Source organism: Lipophrys pholis, assembly GCF_963383615.2.
Source record: "Lipophrys pholis genome assembly, chromosome: 4".
NCBI lineage: Eukaryota > Metazoa > Chordata > Actinopteri > Blenniiformes > Blenniidae > Lipophrys > Lipophrys pholis.
This window is the reverse complement of record NC_137637.1, coordinates 8,530,331-8,556,378: the sequence shown is the minus strand read 5'-3', so window position 1 is coordinate 8,556,378 and position 26,048 is coordinate 8,530,331. Positions and strand designations below refer to the sequence as shown.

General features: G+C 43.7%; 1 protein-coding gene across 1 annotated transcript in view; it reads left to right on the top strand.

Annotated features, from left to right (window-relative positions):
* plekha6 (pleckstrin homology domain containing, family A member 6) overlaps positions 1 to 26,048 on the top strand; it is a 177,984-nt gene that overhangs the window by 70,517 nt on the left and 81,419 nt on the right. Inside the window, exons 4-6 of the mRNA XM_080462391.1 lie at positions 10,354 to 10,465; positions 10,599 to 10,703; positions 16,663 to 16,735. Coding sequence (XP_080318517.1) covers positions 10,370 to 10,465; positions 10,599 to 10,703; positions 16,663 to 16,735 — 274 coding nt within the window. The 5' untranslated portion in view covers positions 10,354 to 10,369. The remainder of the gene's footprint in view (positions 1 to 10,353; positions 10,466 to 10,598; positions 10,704 to 16,662; positions 16,736 to 26,048) is intronic.

The following is a 26,048-nucleotide window of genomic DNA, read 5'->3' as shown; positions in this document are numbered from 1 at the left end:
CCTCCAACAGGTGCTGGTGACCATCCGGTCCACCGTGCACCACCCCACAGGTTTCACCCCCATCAAAAGAATGACTGGTAGAGAAATGACCCTTCACTGCACCTTCTGGACCAACCAGAAGAGGGCAGTGTTGTCACGGCCTGCACAGCAGGGCCACTCAATCCATTTACTCCCTCAGAGTAAGGTTAACTCCTCCCCTAGCGAGGGAGGAGAACCTCCACCCCAGGAGCAGAGGAGATTTTTTATCAGTAGGGTTTAGTGACAGCATGCTCAGATCCCATCAGGTGCATATACTAACCCTGCCACCATCAGAAATCTAACTCCGCCTCCTTAGACAACCTGAGCAGTTACAAAGCTTGAGTTGAACCGTTCAGGGAAATATAGTCACTGTAAACTCATATTCAGCTCTATTAACGCCACTTAGCATGCCTTAGACTCTTTCGAGTATTGTTTAGGAGAAATAACCCCTGTGTGTAGTCAGAGATCTCACAGGAGATCGTAGGGAGATGAGCTCCTCCGATAGCAGCTTCAGTACAGGTAGAACCACCTTACTTAGCTCCACTAACCCGGGTTGAGCAATTTCTTAAGACAAACACCACCACGGTTATAAACCTTCACAGATACATCTGACGTTGTCTCTGCAGTGCTATTTTAACCTCTGTGAACCCACAGAGCCAAGACTTGTGATTTCTTCAGAACTTAGCCATTATTGAAATAATGTGTACAGTTGAAGTCTCTGTAGTGAAGGTTGGGTTTTGGAAGGGAACACTACACGTACACCTCCACACACCACACTTCACTCTCTCACTCCTAGCCGGAGCAGGTGCACCAAGACCCCCCAGACGGCTGGTGGCTCTTGGACGCTTGCTCACTGGTGAACCATCGCTGATGTCGTCGCACACGCCAAGTGCAACCACATCCAAATGTTACAGATCAGACTTGATTCCCTGCATCCGGTACCTCCGCTTTTGTAAACTGGCCCACAAACATGTCGCGAGCTAATCCCTATCCTCCGGGAGGTGTGGGAGGAGCCTACTAACTATTTTCTAACCACCTGTCCCCCTTTCCCTTTCCTTTCTTCAACTCTGGTACTTCATTTTCATTCATGTTTGGCAAACTGTACGAAATGAGTATTGTGGTAGTAGGTAGTTAGAAAAGAAGTTAAAAGTCTGCCCAGACTAGTCTCTCTGTCTGCCCAGACATTAGCCTCGCACATGAACTGTATGAATTGTTGGACTGTTGTGGACATGATGTTTTCCAGGACATTCAGACGTTCACATGGACTCCGCGATCATTTGGACAATATGGCCCAGGTTTGCTCCAAAGACTGCAATTAGCATCCCACTCTTTGGAACAAAGGGGGGATGTTGGGGGCTGTAGATTCCATGAACTCCTCCAGAGGTTTTTCCCCCGAAGAAAAACACCACAACAATGGATAGGCCATAAAACAGCAGGGGAGCGAGCCAGACCCCGGAAGTGGCCAATGAGGACGCTTGAATCCGACCCGAACACAGCAGGGGTCCAGACCCAAGTTGGTGGGACTCACGTTCTATCAAAGCTCTCAGCCATTCTCAATCCGACCATGGAGGGAGAAACATCTCTCCCTCCTCAGGATGGTAAAGAGGGCAAAAGAACAGAAGAACCACCAACGCCAGCCCGCTGGACGAGCAGGACCCAGTTTGGACTACATCTTCTGTTTTCCGCTATTTTTCCTGTTTTTGGGAGATTCTGGAGACCAGAGCCATCGTCTCCTCCCAAGATCATCCTCTCAGTTGCACTCCTGCAGCTGGAGCCAGGCCTCTTAATTTCAGGACGCTGAAATTAAGACCCGGTAACAACCAGTTCCCACCACCTCCCAGAACCAACAGCACCACGGACGGTGCTGTCCAGAACCAAAGAACTATCAGGGTGAGAGCGTTTGTCTGGGCAGAGAATAGTTAGAATGATGTTCTGTTGAAAATGCAATGTGTTTCCATGTGCCGCTCAGAAGGCAGCAGCCTTTCATGTTGTTTGTGTATGCGCATTCACGCGCACTAAGTCCAGAACGCTGGTTTTCCACCTCAGAACCAGAGGTCCGAGTGAGCTCCAGGCCCACGGGGAACTCTGTGTGGAGGAACCAGGGTTCAGAACCGAGCCGCGCAGAATTCTCTGTCTTTCTCTTGTCTTCATCCTCTCTCATCTCTCCCTCTCCACTAACCCGGATCTCCTCGCAGCAATGCGCCCCCCTTACCTGATCAAGATAAGCTCACACACACCACTGCATGTAACACCTACATGTCAGCTGCTGCAAGAGCAGATTTGCCGTGATCACAAGAGCCCTAACGGCCGGTCCCGACCTCCACTTAGGTGCTCAGAACCGGGCCAACGGAACCGCCCGTTCGTTACGCCCTCGGTAGACTAACTCGCTCCGAGACCGCCCTCGCGCACGCGCACTCGACGGACGTCTTGTTTATCTGGCCGCTAATCAACCGCCGCGTCCCCAGAAAGAGCGAGTCATCACACCCCCTCGTCACGCACGCACACACACACACACACACACACACACACACACACACACACACACACACACACACACACACACACACACACACACACACACACACACACACACACACACACACACACACACTCTTTGTACATAGTGTTTGCTGTTTAATAGATTAGATCTCCGTGTTAGATGTCGTTTGCTATTTGAATGTGTTGATTTATGAGATGATTTCCGAATTATTTATGAATTAATACATTTTTATTCATAAACGCCTGTGAGCTGAATTGTACGCTTCTTGGTGATTATTGTGTATTTATTGTTGACAATTCACTGGTTTGTAACAGTCTGTGCTCGGATCTCACACCTTCTAATCTATTTAAGATTGTTATATTTCATGCAGAAATATTAACTAACTTAAATAAACTTTTTACAAACGAGACTGATATTTTGGTATTAGCTATTTCCAGTTTATCTGGTGGTGCCCCGATTTATTATTAATACATAAATAAGAAATGTATGCAAATTAATAAAAAAATTTATTAAAAATTATTTTTCAGAATTTTTCATTTTTTTTGTTTTTAAAGTAATTATTCAATTACTTTAGGAGTTGTTAATGAGTAAATGACCATTTACTTCTATTAATAATTTCAATTTTTCATAAATTACTTCCAGTGATTTATTACTTTTAGTAATCTATTACTTACAGTAATTATATGCTAATAACCAACCATAAACCCCAACAACAGACTAAAGCAGATTTCCGGTTTCGGTCCAGACCAATCAAAGAGCAGTGATTCTCCTTTACTTCCTCTCTGGCCAGTGTTTGTTTCAGGTGACAGCGCCCCCAAACGAGCAGCTGTTGTCATTTCCTGACATTTTACAGGAGGTTTAGTCCAGTCTCGAAAGTGAATGTCAACACCACCTGAACCAAAAGAAGATGTGAAAATTCTCAGCTCCCCTCAATCCCAAGTTAACGGAGTCCCGGAATATCCAAATGTGAAAGGCCACTCAGACTCTTCAGTGGGGTTCATCCATTTACTGATAAACTGCAGTTGATTGGCAAAGTAATAGTACATAAAGATGGGGGCATCTAAACCACCTTCTGATTTAGATCTTTGAAGGGTGGATAGACTGATTTTAGGTTTTTTATTCTTAAACAAACACGGCATGCACATGTAAGCAAACTTGTTGCCACAATATAACCAGGGGCCCATGCCAGGATTTCGTCTTATCGAGGTAACTTCAGGGATTAACCCTGGGTTTTCCGTACTGCGACGCTCGTTCACTTCTGACCAGGATAAATCACTCTGAATTTCTAACCTGCTCCGGAGCAGGGTACATTCTGGATAAGATCACAGTGAAGCTCCACTTAATGACCAATCAGATCTCTTGGAAAACGACCTGCCTGTTTTCAGATTGTCCTGATTTGTGCATTAATTCAGTGCGGAGAGCGTGTTTAGAGCAATGTTTTTGACATAATAAACAAATCCTAGTCACTTAGGCTTTGAAGGATGTTTTTGTTTTTGTTCTTGACTTTGTTTAGCTCCAAGAGGGTTCATCTGGAATAATGAGGTTAATAATAATGGTCATGCTGACAGAACTGCAGAAACATGAACTTAGGGAACGCACATCTAATTGTGCCGTCTAATTCCTAGTTGCTTTTCGCCTGGTTGGCTCTATAGCAATACACATGACGCTACACGCCGTGCTGCTAAGCTCCTTCAGAATTTCTCGTAGCAAATAGTAAACATGTTCATTATTTTTGATTTCTCCTTCTGAGACTCTGAACACACCCCACACCACAGGAAAATCACTCTCAACACAGTCCACGCCACAGGAAAATCACTCTCAACACACCCCACACCACAGGAAAATCACTAGGAACACAGTCCACACCACAGGAAAATCACTCTCAACACACCCCGGACCACAGGAAATCAGACACGATGCTGTTTGCAAAAATCAGAACACCTCAAGCTGTCTTGGATCGTAAGAGGGAGATCGGGACAAAAATCCCCCCAAGTATCCTGTAGTGTGTACCAGCCTTAAGCTAATGATGTTTTAAGGGTCCAGAACCATATTTCTCAAGCTGGATGTGGCGTCAGCTGATGGCACACACAAAAGGAGTTATGGTATTAATGAGATGTGGCAGAAATGTATCAATTGACAAATTTGACAATGACAGAGAATGATGCTTGCCCCATTGATATTTGAAGCGAATTTCTTTCCCTCAGTCACATTACAGTTACTAAAACTGAGTGATTTCTATATTGGTTTGGATATTGTCGTGGTCTTCTTGATGGAACGCTGTCCTGGGCCAGATGCGTTGGTGGAAGACCAATCGAACATAGTAACACTAATGGTTGTAACTATACTGGTACTCAGCTAGTCTACTTGTACAAAACAGACAGGGAGAGCGGAGCAGGATGCAAAAGTAGAGTTTTATTGCTAAAACCCGGTGCTCAGATCAGTCCCCAGACAGATGCCAACGATCAGACACTTCGCTAGGCACGATCGAACACAAAAATAACTTGCTTGGGCTTGGTCTTTATATACACTGCAGAGGGTCCTCCTTCCAAACATGTACTTCCCATTTTCCTCGAAGGGGGGGTCCCCCTTTGCACAACAGGTGCTGCCCATATCTCTTTTTGCTACTTCAGCATTGGTGCGGAAATAACCGTATCTTACTCTGGCATGTTTTGGAACCCTTCCCGTCATAAATTCATTCTCTTGATGACACTAATGGTGTCTTCCGTCTGGCCCTGTCTATCTTGGGCTTCGTCTAGCACCTTTCAGCGGACACAGTTATAATCGTCCATGGTTGCATTCCAATTTTTAAAAAACCTTTAAGAGTTCAATACATTGCTCTGGTAAAGTTTGCATACATAATATGTGTTGGTGCTTCTCGAGATACATGAATAATTATTCAACAATATGAACCCCTTTGTAAACGAAGCTCTTGACCAATCTTCAGTTATATCGAACTCTTAAGAATCTGTGTCCAAGACGAATCTTTTTTAACCAACTTCAATTTAATTGTGTGGAAGTTATACAGTATATCCTTCTGTTAAAGACTATACATTCTACTTCACAGCACAACAAATCTTATCTTGGATAGATTATGTCTTTGTATCCTCTAATTTGCTTCCTTCACTGAAAACAATGAGGTTTTGTCTTCAGCACAGGTCTGGTCATAACCCACTTCTACAGTATCTGTCTTCAATTCTGGGCATGTTGAAAGTAGGGCCTTTTTACAAAATGAAGAATTCCTCACCCAATTGAGAACAGGATAGAAATAAATTGGATTTATATATAATGCATAAAAAACATATGCAAAATATTTTGTCCCCAGAAAAAAGCAGACGGTCAAGTTGGCTTTTGGCATTTACTCTTTGGCAACACGAAAGTAGAACGTCCATACCTACATTTTTAGGAGTAATAATATATGACAAACTTTGTTGGAAGCCTCACATAGAAGACATTGAATTAAAAATGTGCAAGTCTGTGTCTGGTCTTAACAAAAACAAGAGATTTACTGAATATGAAATGTCTACATTTATTGTACTGTTCACTTGTGCTGCCTTAAATGACATATTGTGTGGAAATATGGGGAAATACATTCTGTATAAAACTAACTTGGATACAATAATCAAATTGCAGAAAAGAGTGATTAGGATCATAAATAGAGCTGGATACCGAGATTCCACCAACCAACTTTTCGCACAATCATCCGCATTAACATTTCTGGATATTATATATTTAAAACATTAAAAATTATGTATCTGCTGAATAATAGCATTCCAGATGGTATTCAAAAATGATTTTATTCAAAGAAAGGCCATTTATAATTTAAGGGGGGTGTTAATGTTTGAAACCTGTAAAGTACAAACAAATGTTAAAATATAGAGTATGTGTCAGTTTTGGGAGTGAGTTTATGGAATGGACCCAATGATGAATTGAAAAGGTGTTATCCTCAAAGGTGTGTGTTTTCAAATAAGTTTAAGAAGTAAAATAATTAAAGTTTATGCTGTGAATTGTTAAATTGATATTTAGTTTTTATCCAAAAAGTGATTTCTAATTTAAACTCATTTAGTCATTCAGTTCTGTTTTTGATTACTGATCTTTGTCGTAATCTTTAGAAGGTACAGAATTGGCAAAATAGGCCACAGGCTTCAGCCGATTCCTTTTTCGGTTGCTGGACAGTTAATTATTTTGTAAAAATGTTCTTGTGTGCTGCTTTGAATGAAGTCAACAAAAATATCTATCTATCTATCCATCTATCCATCTATCCATCTATCCATCTATCCATCTATCCATCTGTGGCTACCACTGCTCTCCGGTTTCTACCTCTTGTACGTGTTTGCATTTGCTCCGGACTCTGAAACCAACAGTATCATGAAAATGCTGGCATTGTGAACAAGTCGTGCCATCAAAACGATTGAACTTTTAGCAATGAGTGTTTTAACTGTGACCTGTGGTTCACCTGTGGGCTCCTCCTCCTTCTATTGCCGATGACAGCTACTCCATCATGAGGATTAGTCGTCGGGTTGAGTCTCCTACTGCTCTGGACTAGTCTGTCCATCACTGCTCCCTGGCTTCACAACACAGCTGCCGAGCTTCTTCAGCTACGGATCCACCTGCCTGATCCTCCTCTGATACGGCACATCCACCCGGAGATCGCCCGCCTTCCACGTCGGAAATACATCGACCGCGGATCCTGTCGAAACCTCCACATCAATGACTCCACTGCCATAAACTCCATCTGTTCCACGACTCACTGTCCACCGAGAAACTCCGGTTCGACCGTGGACAGTGCGTTAGTCAGCTTAGCCAGGTGGGCTAACATTAGCACCTCCACGGACTACAGTAATGGCATCACTGGGCTCTTTAACACCCGTTCTCTGACGGGCAAAGGACAACTCCTACCAGGACTTCGTCTTTGACCGTAAGTTTGATTGTCTCTGTCTGACAGAGACATGGCAAGAACCCAGTGGTCTTTCCCAGCTGAACGAGGCCACCCTACATGGGTTTGTTTACACCTGTCGACCTCGTCACACCAGGAGAGGAGGAGGTCTCGTGATAATTCACAGTGAGAACTTGAAGATCTCACCAGTCACTGTGCCTGAATTGACATATTTTGAGTCCATGACTGTGCAGATAAGTGGACCATCTCCAACTATATTGGCCACCCAAACCTAACAAGGATTTTGTCTGTGAATTTTCCACCTGTCTTTCATACATCTGCTCACTTTCTCCCAATATCATCCTGCTGGAAGATCACCAATCTTCCACTCACTGAGGACTTTTCATCATTTTGGATTAAAACAGTACATCACTTTCTCAACACATTCAAAAGGAGATGTCCTGGACGTGGTTTGTTCCTCTGGTGTCACGCCCTGTAACTTCTCATCCACTGACCTCCCCTTCACTGTTCACATGTTAAATTCATTTAATCTGAACCGCAAACACTGTCCATGAGTAAAAGACCAAGGGTCAATTTATTCTGCAATATCAAAAACATCAACATAACAGCTTTAAGATCAGACTGTGACAACATTCACACCATAAACTCCTCTTCATCCATTGATCCGCTGGTTTATCATTACAATAATGTTCTTCAGATACTGCTGGACTCACATGCCCCAATAAAAACCAGGACTGCCTTCTTCACCCATTCTGCCCCCTGGTTTTCTCCTCATCTACGCCTGCTCAAGGCCAAGGAACGTCAGCGACAAAACTGGACTCACAATTGATAGAGAAATGTTCCATAACCACATTCTGCTCAACAAGGACACTCTTTCCACAGTCAAAACTCTATACTATTCTGAAAAAAATCAGTGCTCACAATGGGAACACTCGGGCCTAATTCTCACTTGTCACTAACACCCTGCAATGCCCAGATCTTTCCCTCCCCACTACTACTCCAATGATAACTGCAACGCACTTATGACATTTTTCACCCACAAAAAAGACCGGATCCACCAGCAACTAACCCCTCCCATCTCCTGGAGCTCTCCTTCCCCTGTTTTTATCCTCCCTCTCACCCAACCACTTACAAGTTTCCACATCCCTTCTGTTGCTGACATATCTGACCTCATCCAGAAATCAAAATCATCTACCTGCCAGCTTGACCCACTACCAACAACTGTAATCATGTGTCTAACCTCTGATAATGACCATCATCTGTGCCACCCTTCCTCTGGTTCTGTTCCTCCATCTCTCAAATCTGCCACCATTACCCCAGTTCTCAAAACACCCAGCTCAGACCACAACAACTTCAATTACCTACATCCAATCTCTAACCTAGCATTTTTTTTATAAGATTCTAGAAAGACATGTTGCATCCCAAATCCTCAGTCATCTTCCTGACAACAACCTCTATGAATAGATTCTCTCTGGCTTTCGTCCCCCATCTCATTAAATTCACTAACAACATTCTGGTAGCAGCTGACTCTGATCTATTATCCAACCTCCTCCTCCTTGATCTGAGCATTTGACACCATCTCCCACTCCATCCTCATCCACAGATTGGAAACCATTGGCTTATCATACACACCTCTTGACTGGATCAAATCATACCTCTTTGGCCGCACTCAGTTTGTTCAGTTAAAATCTTACAAATCCCAGCTGTCCCCTCTCTCCTCTGGTGTGCCCCAAGGCTCTGTCCTGGGCCCCATCCTCTTCATCATTCACCTCCTCCCCCTTGGCCATATTTTCTGGAGGTATATTATTCTATTGCGCTGTTATGTGGATGACCCCAAGTCTACCTTTCCACCAAACCCACCTCTACCTTCCCACCAACCTCCTTCCAAAACTGTCTACAGGAAATCAAATCCTGTTTCTCCCTTAATTTCCTCAAACTAAACAGTGACAAAACAGAGGTTCTCCTCATTGGCTCCAAGTCCACCCTCACTGAAGCTCACAGTCTTTACATCACCATCGACCACTCCTCTGGGTGTCATCCTCGACAGCTCACGATCATTTCAAGCTCACATCAATAATATCATTCAGTGAGCGTACTTCCACCTACGCAATATTAACCGCCTTCACCTCTCCCTCTCACCCAGCATCACTGCCACACTCGTCCACACCATGGTCACCTCCCACCTGGATGACTGCAACTCCCTTCTCTTCATAAAGTCCAGCTGGTCCAAAACGCTGCTGCCTGCATCATCACCCAAAAACTCCATTAATTCATCACATAACCCCAGTTCTTCATAAACTCCACTGGTTTCCTGACCAACAGCGGATCAATTTCAAAACCTGAGTCCTCACATTCAAAGCCTTCCATAACCTCTCTCCTCCATACCTTGCTGACCTCCTGAGGTTTGCATCCTCTCTCAATCTCACTGTCCCTCTGGCCCCCATGGCCACTATGGGGTCCAAAGTTGTCAGCCATTCAGCACTCCACCTATGAAACTCTCCTTGAGTTTTCATTAGAGGAAGCTGAACTTCTAGATTCCCCCATCACTCTGGGTGAGCTACTAAAAGCTGTTTAGGCTACAAACAAGGACAGGTATAGATGGTATACCAGTACCGAGCACTTTGATACAATCCTGTTCCAGTGTGGTTAGACATTCTTAACTATGTTGTGGAGACTTAAAAACAGCAATGTGTAATGCATGGACCTTATCTATAAAAGGAGGTATATCCATATGGCGTATTTATTTATCAAGAATGGCGAAATATGTGTGTGTTTTAGTCATTTTTGATGCGATGGTATATTATATATTCATAATGAATCTTTTTACTGACTTTAAATTCTCTAATGAATGTCATCCTAACAATTTGCCACAGTTGAAACTTTTAATTGACACTGATTTGAGTGAGACATTTATGAAGTATTTTTTTTCTTTTCTGTGAAGACTTTGCGATTTAGATATGAATGGACAAGTGAAAACTGCTGATGAGAAGAACGTCAACTGCAAATGTACCATCATGGTTTCAGATCTGTCTCCAGCACAATCCTTCTCTCGGGTGAGCACACACACACACACACACACACACACACACACACACACACACACACACACACACACAGCTTGTATTTTGGTAATGGGACATTATTTAGCCTAGAATCTTGTATGTGAGGGTAACTGTTTCCCCGCAGACGTCTCGTACTCCTAGGAAGGCCGCGACATTTGGGAAGCGCTCCAACTCTATGCGCAGGAATCCCAACGCAGAGGTCACTAAACAAGGATGGCTGTACAAGCAGGTACAAACTTTTCTCTCAATATAAACAATACAATAGAGGCTAGAACAGCATAAACAGGGCGGAACTAAGTTGAGTAGAAGGCTCACATATTAAAGTATGAGCAGACAGTAATCTGCTCATTGACAATCACTCACACGCACACTGAAGTGGACAAGTGATGAGTGATTTTTTGAGAAAATTGCGTTCTGATCCCATACCAAGTAAAATCACATTATAAAAGTCTGATCTAAGAGTGTGATCTTAAAGTCTATGTTGTTAGAGAAAGGAGTATTTTAATGCAAATGATAAATAATATAGAAACTGTATTTTTTTTCAAATTTCTTTTATCAACCATGGAGTTGACTAAATTCCGTTATTCATGTTGAAGTAATTAAAGTGAGTTAAATTCATTATCGAAATGTCATGAAAATGCATTAATTGCAGCATTTCAATATAGCAACATTATTCCTCCAGCATCAATGATACAAAAGCAAATCAGAACATGCAGAAGCTGATTTTAGTTTTTCTGTTCACCTCTTCCTCCTGTGAGCCAACCACCCACAGAGGCTATCGTAGGGGTCGGGTGCAGTGTGGATTGGGTGGCAGTCGATGGCAGGGGCCTGGACGACCCGATTCCCGGACACAGAATCTGGCTTTCGGGACATGGAACGTGACCTCGCTTGGGAGGAAGGAGCCTGAGCTTGTGCAGGAGGTTGAGAGATATGTCTAGATATAGTCGGGCTCACCTCCACACACCGCTTGGACTCTGGCACCCAGCTCCTCGACAGGGGCTGGACACTCCACTTTTCTGGAGTTGCCCGCAGTGAGAGGTGGTGAGAGGCGGTGGGCTGGCGTGGGCTTGCTTATTGCCCCACAGCTCAGCCGCCATGTGATGGAGTTCACCCCGGTGAACGAGAGGGTCACGTTCCTACACCTTCACGTAGGGGACAGGTGTCTGACTGTTGTCTCGGCCAATGGACTGAACAGCAGTACAGAGTACCTGACCTTCTTGGAGTCCCCGGGAGAGGTGCTGGATAGTGTTCCAACTGGGGACTCCATTGTTCTACTTGGGGACTTCAACGCCTACATGGGCAACGACAGTGAGACTTGGAGGGGACTAATTGGTAGGAACGTCCTCCCCAATCTGAACCCGAGCGGTGTTATGTTATTGGACTTCTGTGATAGTCACAGTTTGGCCATAACGAACACCATGTTCGAGCACAGGGGTGTCCATAAGTGCTCTTGGCACTAGGACACTTTTGGCAGGAGATCGATGATAGACTTTGTGGTCGTGTCATCCGATCTCCGGCTACGTGTCTTGGACACCTGGGTGAAGAGAGAGGCAGAGCTGTCAACTGATCACCACCTGGTGGTGAGTTGGATGCGCTGGACTGGGAGGAAGCCGGACAGACTCGGCAGGCCCAAATGTGTCACGAGGGTCTGTTGGGAACGCCTGGCCGAGCCCTCTGTCCACGCAGTCTTCAACTCCCACCTCTGGGAGAGCTTCTCACGGATACTGGGTGAGGCTGGAGACATTGAGTCTGAGTAGACCATGTTCTCCACCTTCATTGACGAAGCTGCTGCTCTGAGCTGTGGTCGCAGGGTCTCTGGCACCTGTGGTGCTGGAAACCCGGTGGTCGAAACTGGACGTAAGGGATGCCGTCAAGCTGAAGGAGTCCCTACGGGCGTTGTTAGCTCATAGGACTCCCGAGGCAGCTGACCGGTACCGGCAGGCCAGGCGGGTCGCAGCCCGAGCCGTGGTGGAGGCAAAAAGTCGGATGTAGGAGGAGTTCGGGGATGCCATGGAGGAGGACTATCGATCGGCCCTGGGGATATTCTGGCAAACTGTCCGGCGCCTCAGGAGGGGGAAGTAGTTTTTCACCAATGCTGTTTACAGTGAAGGTGGTGAGCTGTTGACTTCAACTGGAGATGTCGTAGAGCGGTGGAAGGAATACTTCGAGGATCTCCTCAATCCCACCATCACATCTTCCACTGAGGAAGCAGAGGCTGGGTTCTCAGATGTAGACTCGTCCATTACCCAAGCTGAATTCACAGAGGTAGTTGCGAAGCTCCTCGGTGGCAGGACACCGGGGTTGGATGAGATTCGCCCTGAGTTCCATAAGTCTCTGGATGTGCATGGACTGCCTTGGCTGACATGTCTCTGCAACATCGCGTGGCAGTCGGGGACATTACCTCTGGACTGGCAGACTGGGGTAGTGATCCCTCTTATTAAGAAGGGGAATCAGAGGGTGTGTTCCAACTAGAGGGGGATCACACTCCACAGCTTGCCTGAGAAAGTCTATTCCAGGGTACTGGAGAAGAGGATCCGGCCGTTAGTCGAACCTTGGATCCACGAGGAACAATGCGGTTTTCGTCCTGGTCGCAGAATACTCGACAGAGCTCTATACTCTCCACTGGGTGCTCAAGGAGTTCATGGGAGTTCGTCCAACCAGTCCACGTGTGTTTTGTGGATCTGGAGAAGGCATTCGACCGTGTCCCTCGGGACATCCTGTGGGGGGTGGTCTGGGAGTATGGAGTCCGGGGCCCTTAGGTAAGGGCTGTCCAATCCGTGTATGCCCGGAGCTGGAGTTTTGTTCGCACTGCCGGCAGTAAGTTAGACCTGTTCCCAGTGCACATTGGCCTCTGGCAGGGTTGTCCTTTGTCACCGGTTCTGTTCATAACTTTTATGGACAGAATTTCTAGGCACAGAGAGGGACCGGAGGAGGTCTTGTTTTGGGACCACGGGATCTCGTCTCTGCTCTTTGCAGATGATGTGGCCATGTTGGCCTCATCAAACCTAGACCTTCAGCGTGCACTGGCCCGGTTCGCAACCGAGTGTCAATCAACTGGGATATGGATCAACACCTCTAAATCCAAGGCCATGGTTCACGACTGGAAAAAAGTGGCTTGTCCCCTTCAAGTCGGTGTAGAGCTTTTGTCCCAAGTGGAGGAGTTCATGTATCTTTCGGTCTTGTTCACAAGTGAGGGGAAGATGGAGCGTGAGATCAACAGGTGGATTGGTGCAGCGTTTGCAGTTATGCGGTCGCTGTATCAGTCTGTCATAGTGAAGAAGGAGCTAAGCCAAAAGGCGAGGCTCTCGATTTACCGATCGATCTTCATTCCTACTCTCACCTATGGTTATGACCCGAAAGAACGAGATCCCGGATATTAGCGACTGAAATGAGTTTCCTCCGTAGGGTGGCTGGGTGCACCATTAGAGATAGGGTGAGGAGCTCAGTCAGGGAGGAGCTTTTTAGTAGAGCCGCTGCTCCTCCAGATCGAGAGGAGCCAGCTAAGATGGCTCGGGCATCTGTTTCGGGCATGTCTTTCCAATAGGAGGCCTCGGGGCAGACCTAGGACACGCTGGAGGGACTATGTCTCTCGGCTGGCCTGGGAATGCCTTGAGGTCCCACCTGAAGAGCTGGAGGAAGTGTCTGGGGCGAGGGAAGTCTGGGAATCCCTACTTAGACTGCTGCCTCTGCGACCCGGCCCCAGATAAGCGGTGGACAATGGATGGATGGATGTTCTCGATATTTGAAAACTGAATCCTGGATGAAAACCTGCATGTTTATGCTTTTTCATAAATTCCATTAATGTTTATATTTTCCTGCATTCTATTTTATTTTATTTTTCAATTATCATTACTCTCACAAACACGTGGCTGTTTTTCCAAAAATGTGATTGACTTAAAAAGGTACATTTTAAGTAATAATGCTCCCAATCCTCCTCACGTAATCCTTAGTGATATTCCAGATGTTTCTACTGTCTTGCCACGTGTATCACAGAGTACTTCCTTCTGTGCTATCTGAACTCCACACATGACTGTTAGTTTTCATCCATCGTGTAGGCACATCTCAGCTCTGACAGGATGATCAGGGGTCTCATTTATAAAACATTGCATAGGATTCCTACTAAAGATGTACGTGCGCCCAAAAGCTGAAAATGGCGTATGCCAAAAAAAATTTGGATTGATAAAACCGTGCACACGCACTTTTCTTTTATACATCCTGGTCCACCTGGAAGTTTGCGCAGTTCATATCCCGCCCTCAACACGCCCACTTTCTACCAAAAATAGTCAACGCAAAGTGCCTCGTCAATATTTTTGCATCTCAATCAGCCCGTTGATCGCCAGTATTTGATGCAAAATCCTGACAGAAAAGACGAAGAAAAGGAATTTTACGGAGAGAGAAATAGTTATGGAGGAGGTGGAGGTCAATAGAATGATATTATTTGGTAGTCACAGTAGTGTGTTCACTAATAAAAGAAAAAATAAGCGATCGACAGTGCATCGTCACTGCTGTAAATAGTGTGACAGCCACAGAGAGATCAGTGACTGCAGAGGTGGAGAAGAAGAGTCTGATCTGAAGGTAGAGGTCAGAGGAGAGTGACATCATGAGGGGCAGCACCCGAGCACACTGCTGGACCCCAAAACAGCCCCCATGGTTGTGATGGCCACCGTGTGTGTCATAGTGTCAGACTGTGGGAGAGGGAAGGAGATATTTTGGTGGAGACCTCAGCGGACCGATAAAGTTATGTTTTATCTGTATATTAAATGTATTTAATACAATTACTTCGTGTTGTGTCCTCAGTCACTTGACAGTTGGAGGCGGAGGGTGAGGAGGAAGTCGTCTGTGTCCAGCAGCAGTGCGTCCTGAGCACATAACCGTGTTGTGCCAAAAAGTGATTCCCGTCCACGAGAGCGACTTTTATCAGGATTTACAGCCATAACATAAAAATATACTAAACTGTATCACGTATCACGTATGAATGATCATAAAATAAGCAATATAAAATCTATAAATACTTTATTTTACATGTAACCCATAGGTAAACCATCTCAATTGCTTTATTTTTTTTTTTTGCATTAGACTTTCCCAGAGACTCACTTTAGTTGTTACAGTGTACATACAGTTTAGTACATGTGTACGTTATAGCTGTAAATCCTAATAAAAACAGCTGGAACAGAACAGATGCCCCCAGTGACTGGTAATAGCCAGTCAGTGTGCGCTCCCGTGGACGGGAATCAGGTTAGGGCACCGGCATCCAAACTGCAGCTTCACGCATGGCTATCACCACACTATTTATGTGCTTTCTCTGAAATTGGACTGATCGTTACACACTTTGTCACAGTTGAAAATCAATCAGTTCTGTCCACTGCTCTGTATCATTTAAAGATGAAACTATGACATTTGAAAACATCGTGCTGCTAATTCAGTAATAATGTGCCACTAACGAAACACATCTATACCACTGCAGCTTGGCTGTTTATGATTACGTGGATCTGTAAGTCTGATATTTGAAGATAATATATGTATGAGATAAATCTGGCTTAAATTCACCACCTCACAATCAGCGCTGCCAGGTTAACGTCTTCAAACTATGCGTGCGCAAGGTTCAAAGTTTGCATACTGGTACGCACATTCTACTGCAAAGTTTATTTTTTTAGATCACAAACTTTGCGGTCGAAGTGGCGTATGCATCTTTCAGGACCCGCTTATTATGCATAAGCAAGCTTTATAAATGAGGCCCCTGAGCTCCAGCATGTGTGGCTAACAATGCTAACAATGACCACAAAGGAATATATGGTGTAGGTCAATGGTTCTCAAAGTGTTAAGTGTGCATTCCCTACCAGAGCTTCTGTAGTGGGCACAGCAGCAGGAGGATTCTGTAGGGCAAGCGCTGCCTTTTCCCTGCTTGATTTTCTTTCAAAAGGGGGGCTTTTGATTCTTGAGGGGAAATGGTGAAATAAATATATGGAGGAACTATTGATTATTTTGTTTAAAACTGAAAAATTATAGATTACATTTTCACAGGTTCAGATTATATATTAAGGCCAAACTTAAAACCTCGAATTTGCACAGGATAATTTCTTCCCTTTGTTGACTGAGGAGCATGTGATGAATTTTGTGTGTGTGTGTGTGTGTGTGTGTGTGTGTGTGTGTGTGTGTGTGTGTGTGTGTGTGTGTGTGTGTGTGTGTAGGCGAGCAGTGGGGTGAAGCAGTGGAACAGCAGGTGGTTCGTCCTGGCAGACAGATGTCTCTTCTACTACAAAGGTGAGTGATTTTTCTTTTGGAGTAACAATGGTTTAGAAGCCAATGAGTATTCTTTATTCATGCATCATAAACTTGTAATATGACCTTAGTGCTGTGGCCTGCAAGGCCTTCTCTGCAGGTCTAAGAAAAATACCTGAATCACAGATTGATAGATTATATTTTGTCCATGAATACTTATCAAATAATTCCAAACGGTCTGTCCGCTTCCTCTCATAGCTTCTCCCCTGTCTGCACTGCTTCCATATCAAAGCTTTTAACCAATCACATTTTAGCAATCACCTGTTGCCAGGGTAAAGAAATCTGCCTGAGGCCTTCAGATTGAATTCTGCAGGCGTCTGCAATGTAAAGTAAGTGTCGGTGACCCTGCTGCTTACACCAATCAGATTTTGATATTGGCGACTCAGGGCCTTCTAGAAGGCTGAGCATGACGTCAGTGTATTCAAGCCCTCTGATTGGATCGTCAGAGACTTCACTCTACAGCGCTAGCTGACTGCATCTGTAGTGAGCTGAACGAACAAAAATATAGTTGTGTTGATTTAATAGCGGTTTTGCCAACCTACAATGGCTAAAGGAGAAGATAAAGACATTTGGTTGCAGATTTATTGTCAAAGCAAATTTCAAGCAGGAATTTTCCAAGAGGTCTTTGAACACATCGCAGCACTCCGAGTGCATGAAGGTCCAGCCCAATTTATTAGCGCTCACTCACAAACTCATTGCCATCATATATTTTCAAGACCACAAAAAGCTGACGTTCATCACGCTCCTCGACCCCCAGAAGCTTCGGGAATAGCAGCCGATTTTTTAATGTAGCTTCAGCAGAAGCAGAGTTGTGAAATCTGGATATTTTTTCATCAGTAAAGATATTTAAGTATCTATCTGTGAGGCAATGGCTCTTTATACTGCATTTCTGAATAACATGGTTTTTGTAGCCATAAAACGTTATTGAGGAGTGGATTGACTCAGACCAGCACGAGTGAAGGCCGAAGACTGAAATGCACGGCCCGCCACTGCTGCTGTGTCATGTTTGAGGGTTCTGTAGTGTGTTTGCTTCACAATGCCATAAAATCCTCTCATAAATAAATAAAACACATATATTGTATCCAGTTTCAGCTCTGGTTAACGAGTCTGATTGTGGCTGAAAGAAATCCTACTGTGTTCTGGTACAATCAGTTTGCTGATGAAGGGACTTCTTTTGAAAGTCTCAAGGTGGCACTATGGCAGAGAATCGTTGATCACTATAGAGTTCATTGTCCTGAGTATCCTGATCACTGAATTGACCCATCGATGGGCACACATTGCAGTGCTCTGGGAAGCTGGTGGAGGTCAAGTGTCTTGCTCAAGGACCCATCATGGACCCACAGTGGCGACCTGTCTACTGTGGGGATCGAACCCACCTTCAACTTCAATTCAGAGAGAGAGAGAAAGAGAGAGAGAGAGGGACGGATGGAGAGCATAGGCATAGACTACAGGAGGGGGAGAGAGGGAAAGAGAATGATGGAGAGAGAGAGACAGACGGAGTGAGCGAATGTTAGTGGCATGTAATAGTGACACATGGTGAACTTCCGATCCCAAGTTAATCTCTCTAATCCCTAGTTTACCACTGCCCAAAACAATCAATATGGCTGTCTCATGTAAGGTGCACTGTCCATCCACTGGAGAATTTTGGGGTTTAGTGTCTTGCTGAAGGACACTTCAACATGTGGACAGTGGGACATGGAAAATCAAACCTGCAACCTTTTGATTGAAAGATGTAAACTCTACCAACTGAGCCACATTACTCTGGTTGTGAGATATTGTCTTTTATTAGACAAGGGGAAAGGAGAGGTTGAAAACGCTAAAGCTAATCCGAAGTCGTGCAGGCGAGGGTCACAAATCTTGAAGGTCATAGGAGGGCTGGACAGGAATCTTGGTCGGACAGAAAAAGGATCAAAAACACCATGAGACAAGAAACAGAGTAAAGGGCTGGAGTGACTGGTGGAACAACACAGACAAACTAGCAACAAGACACAGAACAGAGGCCCAACTTAAAGAGCAGTCAACAGGTGGAAACAATCACACAATCAGGCACAGGTGAAGCAGCAATCACACATGAGGAGGGGAAGTCAAGGAGCCTGAAACAACAGACAGCATGAGCTACAAAATAAAACAGGAAACAGACAAGACAGAAATGTGCACTGGGACAGAAATAGCTAATTACCTAAATATCAGTCTCGTTTGGAAAAAAAGTTTATTTAAAATGGTTAATATTTCTGTGTAAAATAAAACACTTTTAAATAAAAGTGAAGGTGTGAGATCCGAGCACAGACTGTTACAAACCAGCCATTGTCAACGATAAATACACAATAATCACCAGGAATCATTCAGTTCAGCCCACAGCCGTTTATTCCTGTCTGGCAACTTCGTTGTTTAGGCTGGTTTTTATTGGAATGAGCAGGTTCTAAGATGTGATTGGGCTGGAAACTGTCAATATGATCTGGCAACACTGGCCTTATCTTCTCTGCTGTCATGTGAAAGTGAAACTTAAGTACACGTGACGTCAAACTTGTCATCCACCCTGTGTGCTAGGCTCCGACCCCTCTGCTGGGATTTTCGGGATCGTTACATCCTTTGGAGGCTTAGGCCTTTCTGCTCGGTCTCTAATTAAAGCTGCAAGCAGCCTTGCCTCGCTATTTGCAGGACTCCGAACGAGAATGTCATTCGGCATATGTGTAGTGCTGATACCAGACTGGATCATTCACAACAAGAATTACACAATACCATTTCAATCAAACTGTGACCACTTAACCTGCATGTCCTGATTTTCCAAATAAAAGCCCCAAACTCCTTCAAAATAAAAATCCTTGTTTTTCAAAAAATTACAATGTTGAGTTCAAAATGGATATTAATTGTTTAGCTAGGTGTCGGGGTGAGCAGGTTTTCTAAATATATGCCCAAAAGTCCTTCAGAATAAAAATCCTTGTTCATCAAAAATTACAGTTTTGACTCAGCCAGATATTCTTTTTTGCTGGTGCTTTAGGAGAGCTCGATCATTCATGGGCTTTTCCACCGGAAAGAACCAGGTGCTTGTTCAGAGCCAAGGCCAGACTTTGCACCAGTTCTTCGTCTTTCCACTGCCAAAGCACAGTCAAACAGGGGTTAAACAGGTGGCCCCACTTCGTTGCTGGGCCAAAGAGGAGCCAGACCCGGGCCAGACGAGTCATCAGCTGGGGGCGGAGTTATTGCTGGAGTTATCGCGACCTGCAAGGCAGAAGCGAAGTTGAACCGGCTTTCTGAAAACTACAGCAAAGACGGAGCCCTGGAGTGGTTATTGAGAAAAAAATTAAAATAATGGGTGGGAACGATATAATAAGTTGCTCCCTGAAGTTAATAATACGAGGGAACGAGATAATTTAATCGGCCTTCAAGGAGCCGCGGCTCTCGAGAGCGCTGCCGTGCTCCTCCGCTGTCAGTCAGCTACATCGGATATAGTTTAGGAGTAGTTTTCCATTGTTGTTTTTTCACGCTTTTCATGGTAACATCATTGTAACTAAATTAACGTCTAGGTCTTGTTTCGCGTTATGACTGCAGGCTGGCGCAATGCAGCCGCACACTGCATTGCGCTCTGCAATGAGACGCTCCAATATTATTTTCTAACCCACAGAACTTCTTTATAATGAATACTTTTGGTTCATCAGCAACTTAAAAACAAACTACATACTACTGTAAATGAAAGCTTGGATTTTTTTGCCATAAAAAGAGCCTTTTAATGGTGCTTCATGTGAAAGAACTTTAATCAGCATGTGTTTACATAGATTGCCATTTTAAACAGCTTTTAGAGCTGCGTTCTATCATTCTACATCTCTATTCTTCTCCGATGTTAAAGCATTTGATGCAGACATATCCACAATGAAAGTGAAAGGAGCATGAAATTCACAATGTAATGCCGAATTGATGAAAAATAAGCCCCAAACTCAAATTTTTTTTCTCAATGGCCACTCAGAGGCTCCGGACTAAAACAAGACGGATGTGAAAAAACACCAACAGTGATACGAAGAGACGCAATGTTTTCTGGCTCTTTGGTCGGCATCCGAGGTTCAGGCCAAACTAGATGGAGCGACCTGGACTAAACCGATGAACACAGTCCGTCTCGTGGTTCTTGTATGAGCGCTGTCAGCGCTACATTGGTGAGATCAGTATCACGTTTTGGAGTGACGGAATGACGTGGCTCTCACTTGGCTCCGTTAAAAGTGGAAAACGAACCGGTTCTTTGGCAGTGCTCATTTAAGAACTGGCCCTATCAGTGACGATGCTGGGGAATTTAGGGCTCTCTAATTTATTTTCTACTGTAACACCGACAATATGTGCACACCTCACACGTAACAGTTGTGCACATACAGTAAAAGCTCCGCTATTCAAAACAACATTATGCGACACAATACACAAGATATTTAGCCAAAGTGATAAAGATTAAACGTTTACAAACCTGCCACTTAAACACACCACTGAGTGGAAACTTTAACACCAGTGTGTCACTGATGGAGCCTCAACAGCAGCAGGAAGCAAAACACACAGCAGTTTTCATTTAGGCCTCACACACAAAGACACTAAATCCTGCTACCAGTCACCAAAACCTCCACTGAAAGAAAAATAGTTTGTTCAATGGATCGAATGACCTACCTTCCCGTGGGCTCACCACCCACAGGAAAGGTTCTTAATCGGTGCAATGTGTTCTGGATGACAGTGCTCAGATTGCCACCCCCGCGACCCGGAAACAGATAAGTGGGAGAAAATGGATGGATAGATGGATGGATGGATGGATGGATGGATGGATGGATCGAATGACATATTAATAAACACTGCACAGAGACAACCAGGAGTCAGAATTCGGATCTCAAATATAAATAATATATAAAAATATGCAAGAATCACCACTCACAATGATATGTCATAATACAATTATACATCAGTTGTTGTGATTTAGAGCAAAGGCGTCAGTGATTTTGTCACTTTTTTTTGCCTTGTTTATTAAAAACATCATCGTGAAGCAGAATTCACCAAGCGTGGGATTGTTCACCCACTAATAGGGAACGTGAGCTGGGTTTAGATCATCGTGAGACAGGTTAGTTTTACCCTACTGATGATGTGTTGTTGCAATAGTAATTCTGGCGCAGCATGGCTCAGTTGGGAGAGCGGTTGTCTCCCAATCGGAAGGTTGCAGGTTCAATCTGCCTGTGAGAGTGAGTGGTTGGTGGTGGTTAGAGGTGGTCCCTAGGGCAGCTGTGGCTACCTACGTAGTTTACCACCATCGAGTATCGAGTATGGAGTGAATGAATAATGCAAAGTAAAGTGTCTTTGAGTGCCAAAAAAAGCACTATATAGAAACCAGTGCTTTATTATTAAAAATTACAATGTTGACTTCATAATGGATATTAAGTATTTAGCTAGGCGTAGGGGTGAGCTGGCTTTAAAAATAAAAGCCCCCATTTTTTTCCTCCAAAACAAAGTTCTTGTTTATTAACAATTACACCAAAACCCTCAAAATTTGATATTTAAGGACTAGATTAGAGGTTAGTCGGCTTTCAAAATAAAAGCCTTCCACATTTTTCAAAATAAAAGTCCTTTATTGTTAAAACCTTCAAAATTTATATTTGCTCAATATTTAAATGGAACAGAGGCCATGATTAGGCCGACCTCAATGGGCCACAGGCAAGAGTGTGAGGTCCAGAACAAGGCTGCTTGCTGTTTTAATTATTATTATTGTTTTCTCTTTATTGAGCCCAATTTTGACCCCCAAACATACTCAAATGCTAACCAATTTTGGCACTCAGGCAAAAAATTTAAGCAAATGTTACCATGTTACCAGGCTGTTCAGCATTTAATGTGCCATTTCGTCCATATACGTAGCTGTAAAACAACTTCAAATTCAATTCAATTTTTTTTGAAAAGTGCTAAATCACATCAAAAACATCTCAAAGCGCTCTTACAATGATAGAGAACAACAGAACGCAACTAAACCCTTCCAAAGCAAGCAGATGTAACAACCAACAGTGGCCAGGAAAAACTCCCTCTTCAGGAAGAAACCGTGGGACAGACCCTAGACTCTGGAAGGGCGGCCATCCGCCTTGACCGGTTGGGGGGAGAAGTACATGGGATAGGACAGGGAGAGAGAGGAATGGAAGAGGGAGAGAGAGAGTGGCAGACAGGCGAGATAAGTACAAATACTGAGAAAAGTCTATGATGAGCGTTGGTCTGATGATGAACCAATCTCAGTCTGGAGTTTAAGGGTTGTGCCGTTGCGGTGGGGTCACGGTGCTGTGGTGGGGTCGGGTAGTAGGACCGTCGTGACTCTACTCTGTGAGTCTTGGGTCTGATCCCGTGGATCCTGCTCCCCTATTGTCAGGGAGAAAAACAGACGGCGGCAGTATCTGGTGGCTACAGTAATGTTGTTACACAGAGAGAAAGAAAGAAAGACAAGAAACAGAAGCTCCAAATGTAGAGTTACTCCCTTTAACGGGAGAGAGAAAATCCCCTCAGCAGTCTAGGCCTATAGCAGCTCAACTTAGTGGTCCTATTTTATTCCTAATGATAAGCTTTATCAAAGAGGAAGGTTTTTAGTCTACTCTTAAATAAACTAATGGTGTCGGCCCTTCGGACCGAGGCTGCTAGTTGATTCCAGAGTAAAGGAGCTATATGGCTGAAACTCCTGCCTCCTGTTTTACTTTTATGGACTTTAGGGATTACCAACAGTCCTGCATCCTCAGAGCGAAGGGCTCGTGGAGGGTGATACACTTCTAGAAGTTTCTCGATACAGGACGGAGCCTGGTGATGAAGAGTTTTATATGTGATCAGAAGGATCTTGAATTCTATTCTAGATTTAATTGGAAGCCAGTGTAAGGATGCTAAGACTGGAGAGATGTGCTCTCTTCTTCCAGTTCTGGTTAGTAAACATGCAGCAGCATTCTGCACTAGCTGTAAGATCCTAACAGAGGAGTTTGAACATCCTGACATTAGGGAGTTACAATAATGTAATCTTGAAGTCACAAAGGCATGAATAATTTTTTCTGCATCTTTGAAGGACAAGAAGTTTCTAATTTTTGCAATATTCCTTAGATGGAAGAAGGCTGTCCTGGAGACATGTTTAACATGGGAAATAAAGGACAAATCCTGATCAAAAATAACACCCAGGTTCCTAATATCACTGTTAGAAGTTAAGGTAATATTATATAAGGTAATCAAACTATCTGAAAAATTATCCCTGAGCTTTTTAGGACCTACGATTATAAGCTCAGTCTTGGATGTATTGAGCATTAAGAAGTTGATAGACATCCAGGACTTAACGTCCCTGAGGCAGGACTCTAATTTAACAAGTTGGTCGGCCTGATTGGCTTTAATTGATAAATATAGCTGAGTATCATCTGCATAACAATGACAGTTAATGTTGTGTTTCCTAATAATATTTCCGAGTGGTAACATATAGAGATTAAACAATATCGGTCCAAGGACGGAGCCTTGTGGTACTCCACACAGGACCCATTCATGTATTGAATTTGTTATTTACATGAACAAATTGAAACCGGTCAGATAAATATGATTTAAACCAGTTTAAGGCTAAGTTTTTAATGCCGACAGCATCTTCTAATCTCCTAAAAAGTATATTATGATCGACAGTATCAAATGCGGCACTAAGGTCCAGAAGAACTAAAACAGATAGAAGACCTCTATCTGAGGCCATTAGAAGGTCATTAATAACTTTTAGCAGTGCAGTCTCTGCACTGTGGTTCATTCTGAAGCCGGACTGAAAGTCCTCTAACAGATTATTCTCGTGCAGATAATCGTTGAGTTGTTTAGCGACTACTTTCTCCAGCACCTTTGACAGGAAAGGAAGGTTGGAGATCGGTCTGTAGTTTGAGAGAAGGCTTGTGTCTAAGTTTGGCTTCTTAATGAGAGGTTTAATAACTGCTAGTTTAAAGGATTGTGGCACATAGCCTATTGTTAGAGAATGGTTAATAATTGCAAGTATAGAATTATTTATTAGTGGCAGTGCCTCTTTCAGAATTCTAGTAGGAATTGGGTCCAACAGGCTAGTAGTTGGTTTAGCAGAAGAAATAAGGGAATTTAGTTGGGTTAGTTGTATTTGCTGAAAGCATTCCAGATGACTGTTAGGTTTAACCAGTTCCTCTGTTAAGGGGCTAATGGACGGTAAGGTTTGATGGATGTTATCCCTAAGAATTGTAATTCTATTTTGAAAGAACTTCATGAAGTCCTCACTACATATATTGATAGGAATGGTGGGCTCAACGCTATTTTTGTTCTTGGTCAGTTTGGCTACAGTACTGAAAAGAAACCGAGGGTTGTTTTTGTTTTCCTCTATTAAGGATGAGTAGTAATTAGTTCTACTTTTACTCAGAGCTTTCTTATAAGTTTTGAAGCTATCCTTCCAGGCTATATAATCTATGTCTGTTTTTGTTGAACGCCAAGTTCTTTCTAATCTACGGGAGCGTTGTTTAAGCTCGCGAGTTGATGAGTTAAACCATGGGGATGACTTTTCCTGTTTTTTCATTTAAATTTTTTGAGGAGCTATGTCGTGTAGCGTTGTTTTTAGCATATCTGTCAGACTGTTTGTTAGGTATTCAATGTCTGAGCTAGTATACGGGTCAGGAAGATTCACTACTGATTCTATAGCAGTGGGAATTCTTTCCTTGAATTTAGTTACTATGTTATCAGAGAGAGACCTGGTTAACACGGCTTTAGCCGGAGGGTTATAACTATTTAGAACAAAGTCAAAGGTTATTAAGAAGTGATCTGACAGGAAATCATTGTGAGGAGAGATGGTCAGATGCTCTATATTCAAACCATAAGTTAGAATAAGGTCAAAGGTGTGTAGATGTTTATGGCTAGGCCCGTCTACTACCTGAGAGAAACCTAGAGAGTCAAGTGTAGATCTAAAGCTGGCACTGAAACTATCATTTTCGACGTCAACATGAACATTGAAGTCTCCTACCATGATAACCTTATCTTTAGTCAGGGCTAGATCTGACAAAAATTCTGAGAATTCAGTTAAAAAAGTTTAATAAGGTCCAGGAGGACAATAAACGATTACAAATTCTACAGAATTTACTATTTTATTTGACGGGTGTCGCATCGTCATGCTCAGACTCTCAAAAGAACTAAAGTTGGATTTTGGGTTATTATTAATTAGTAACTGAGAGTTATAGATGGCTGCCACGCCCCCTCCTCGACCACTTTCACGAGCTATTTGAGTGTTAATATGACTTGGAGGGAAGGCTTCATTTAGACTAACATACTCATCTTTACGTAGCCAGGTTTCTGTTAA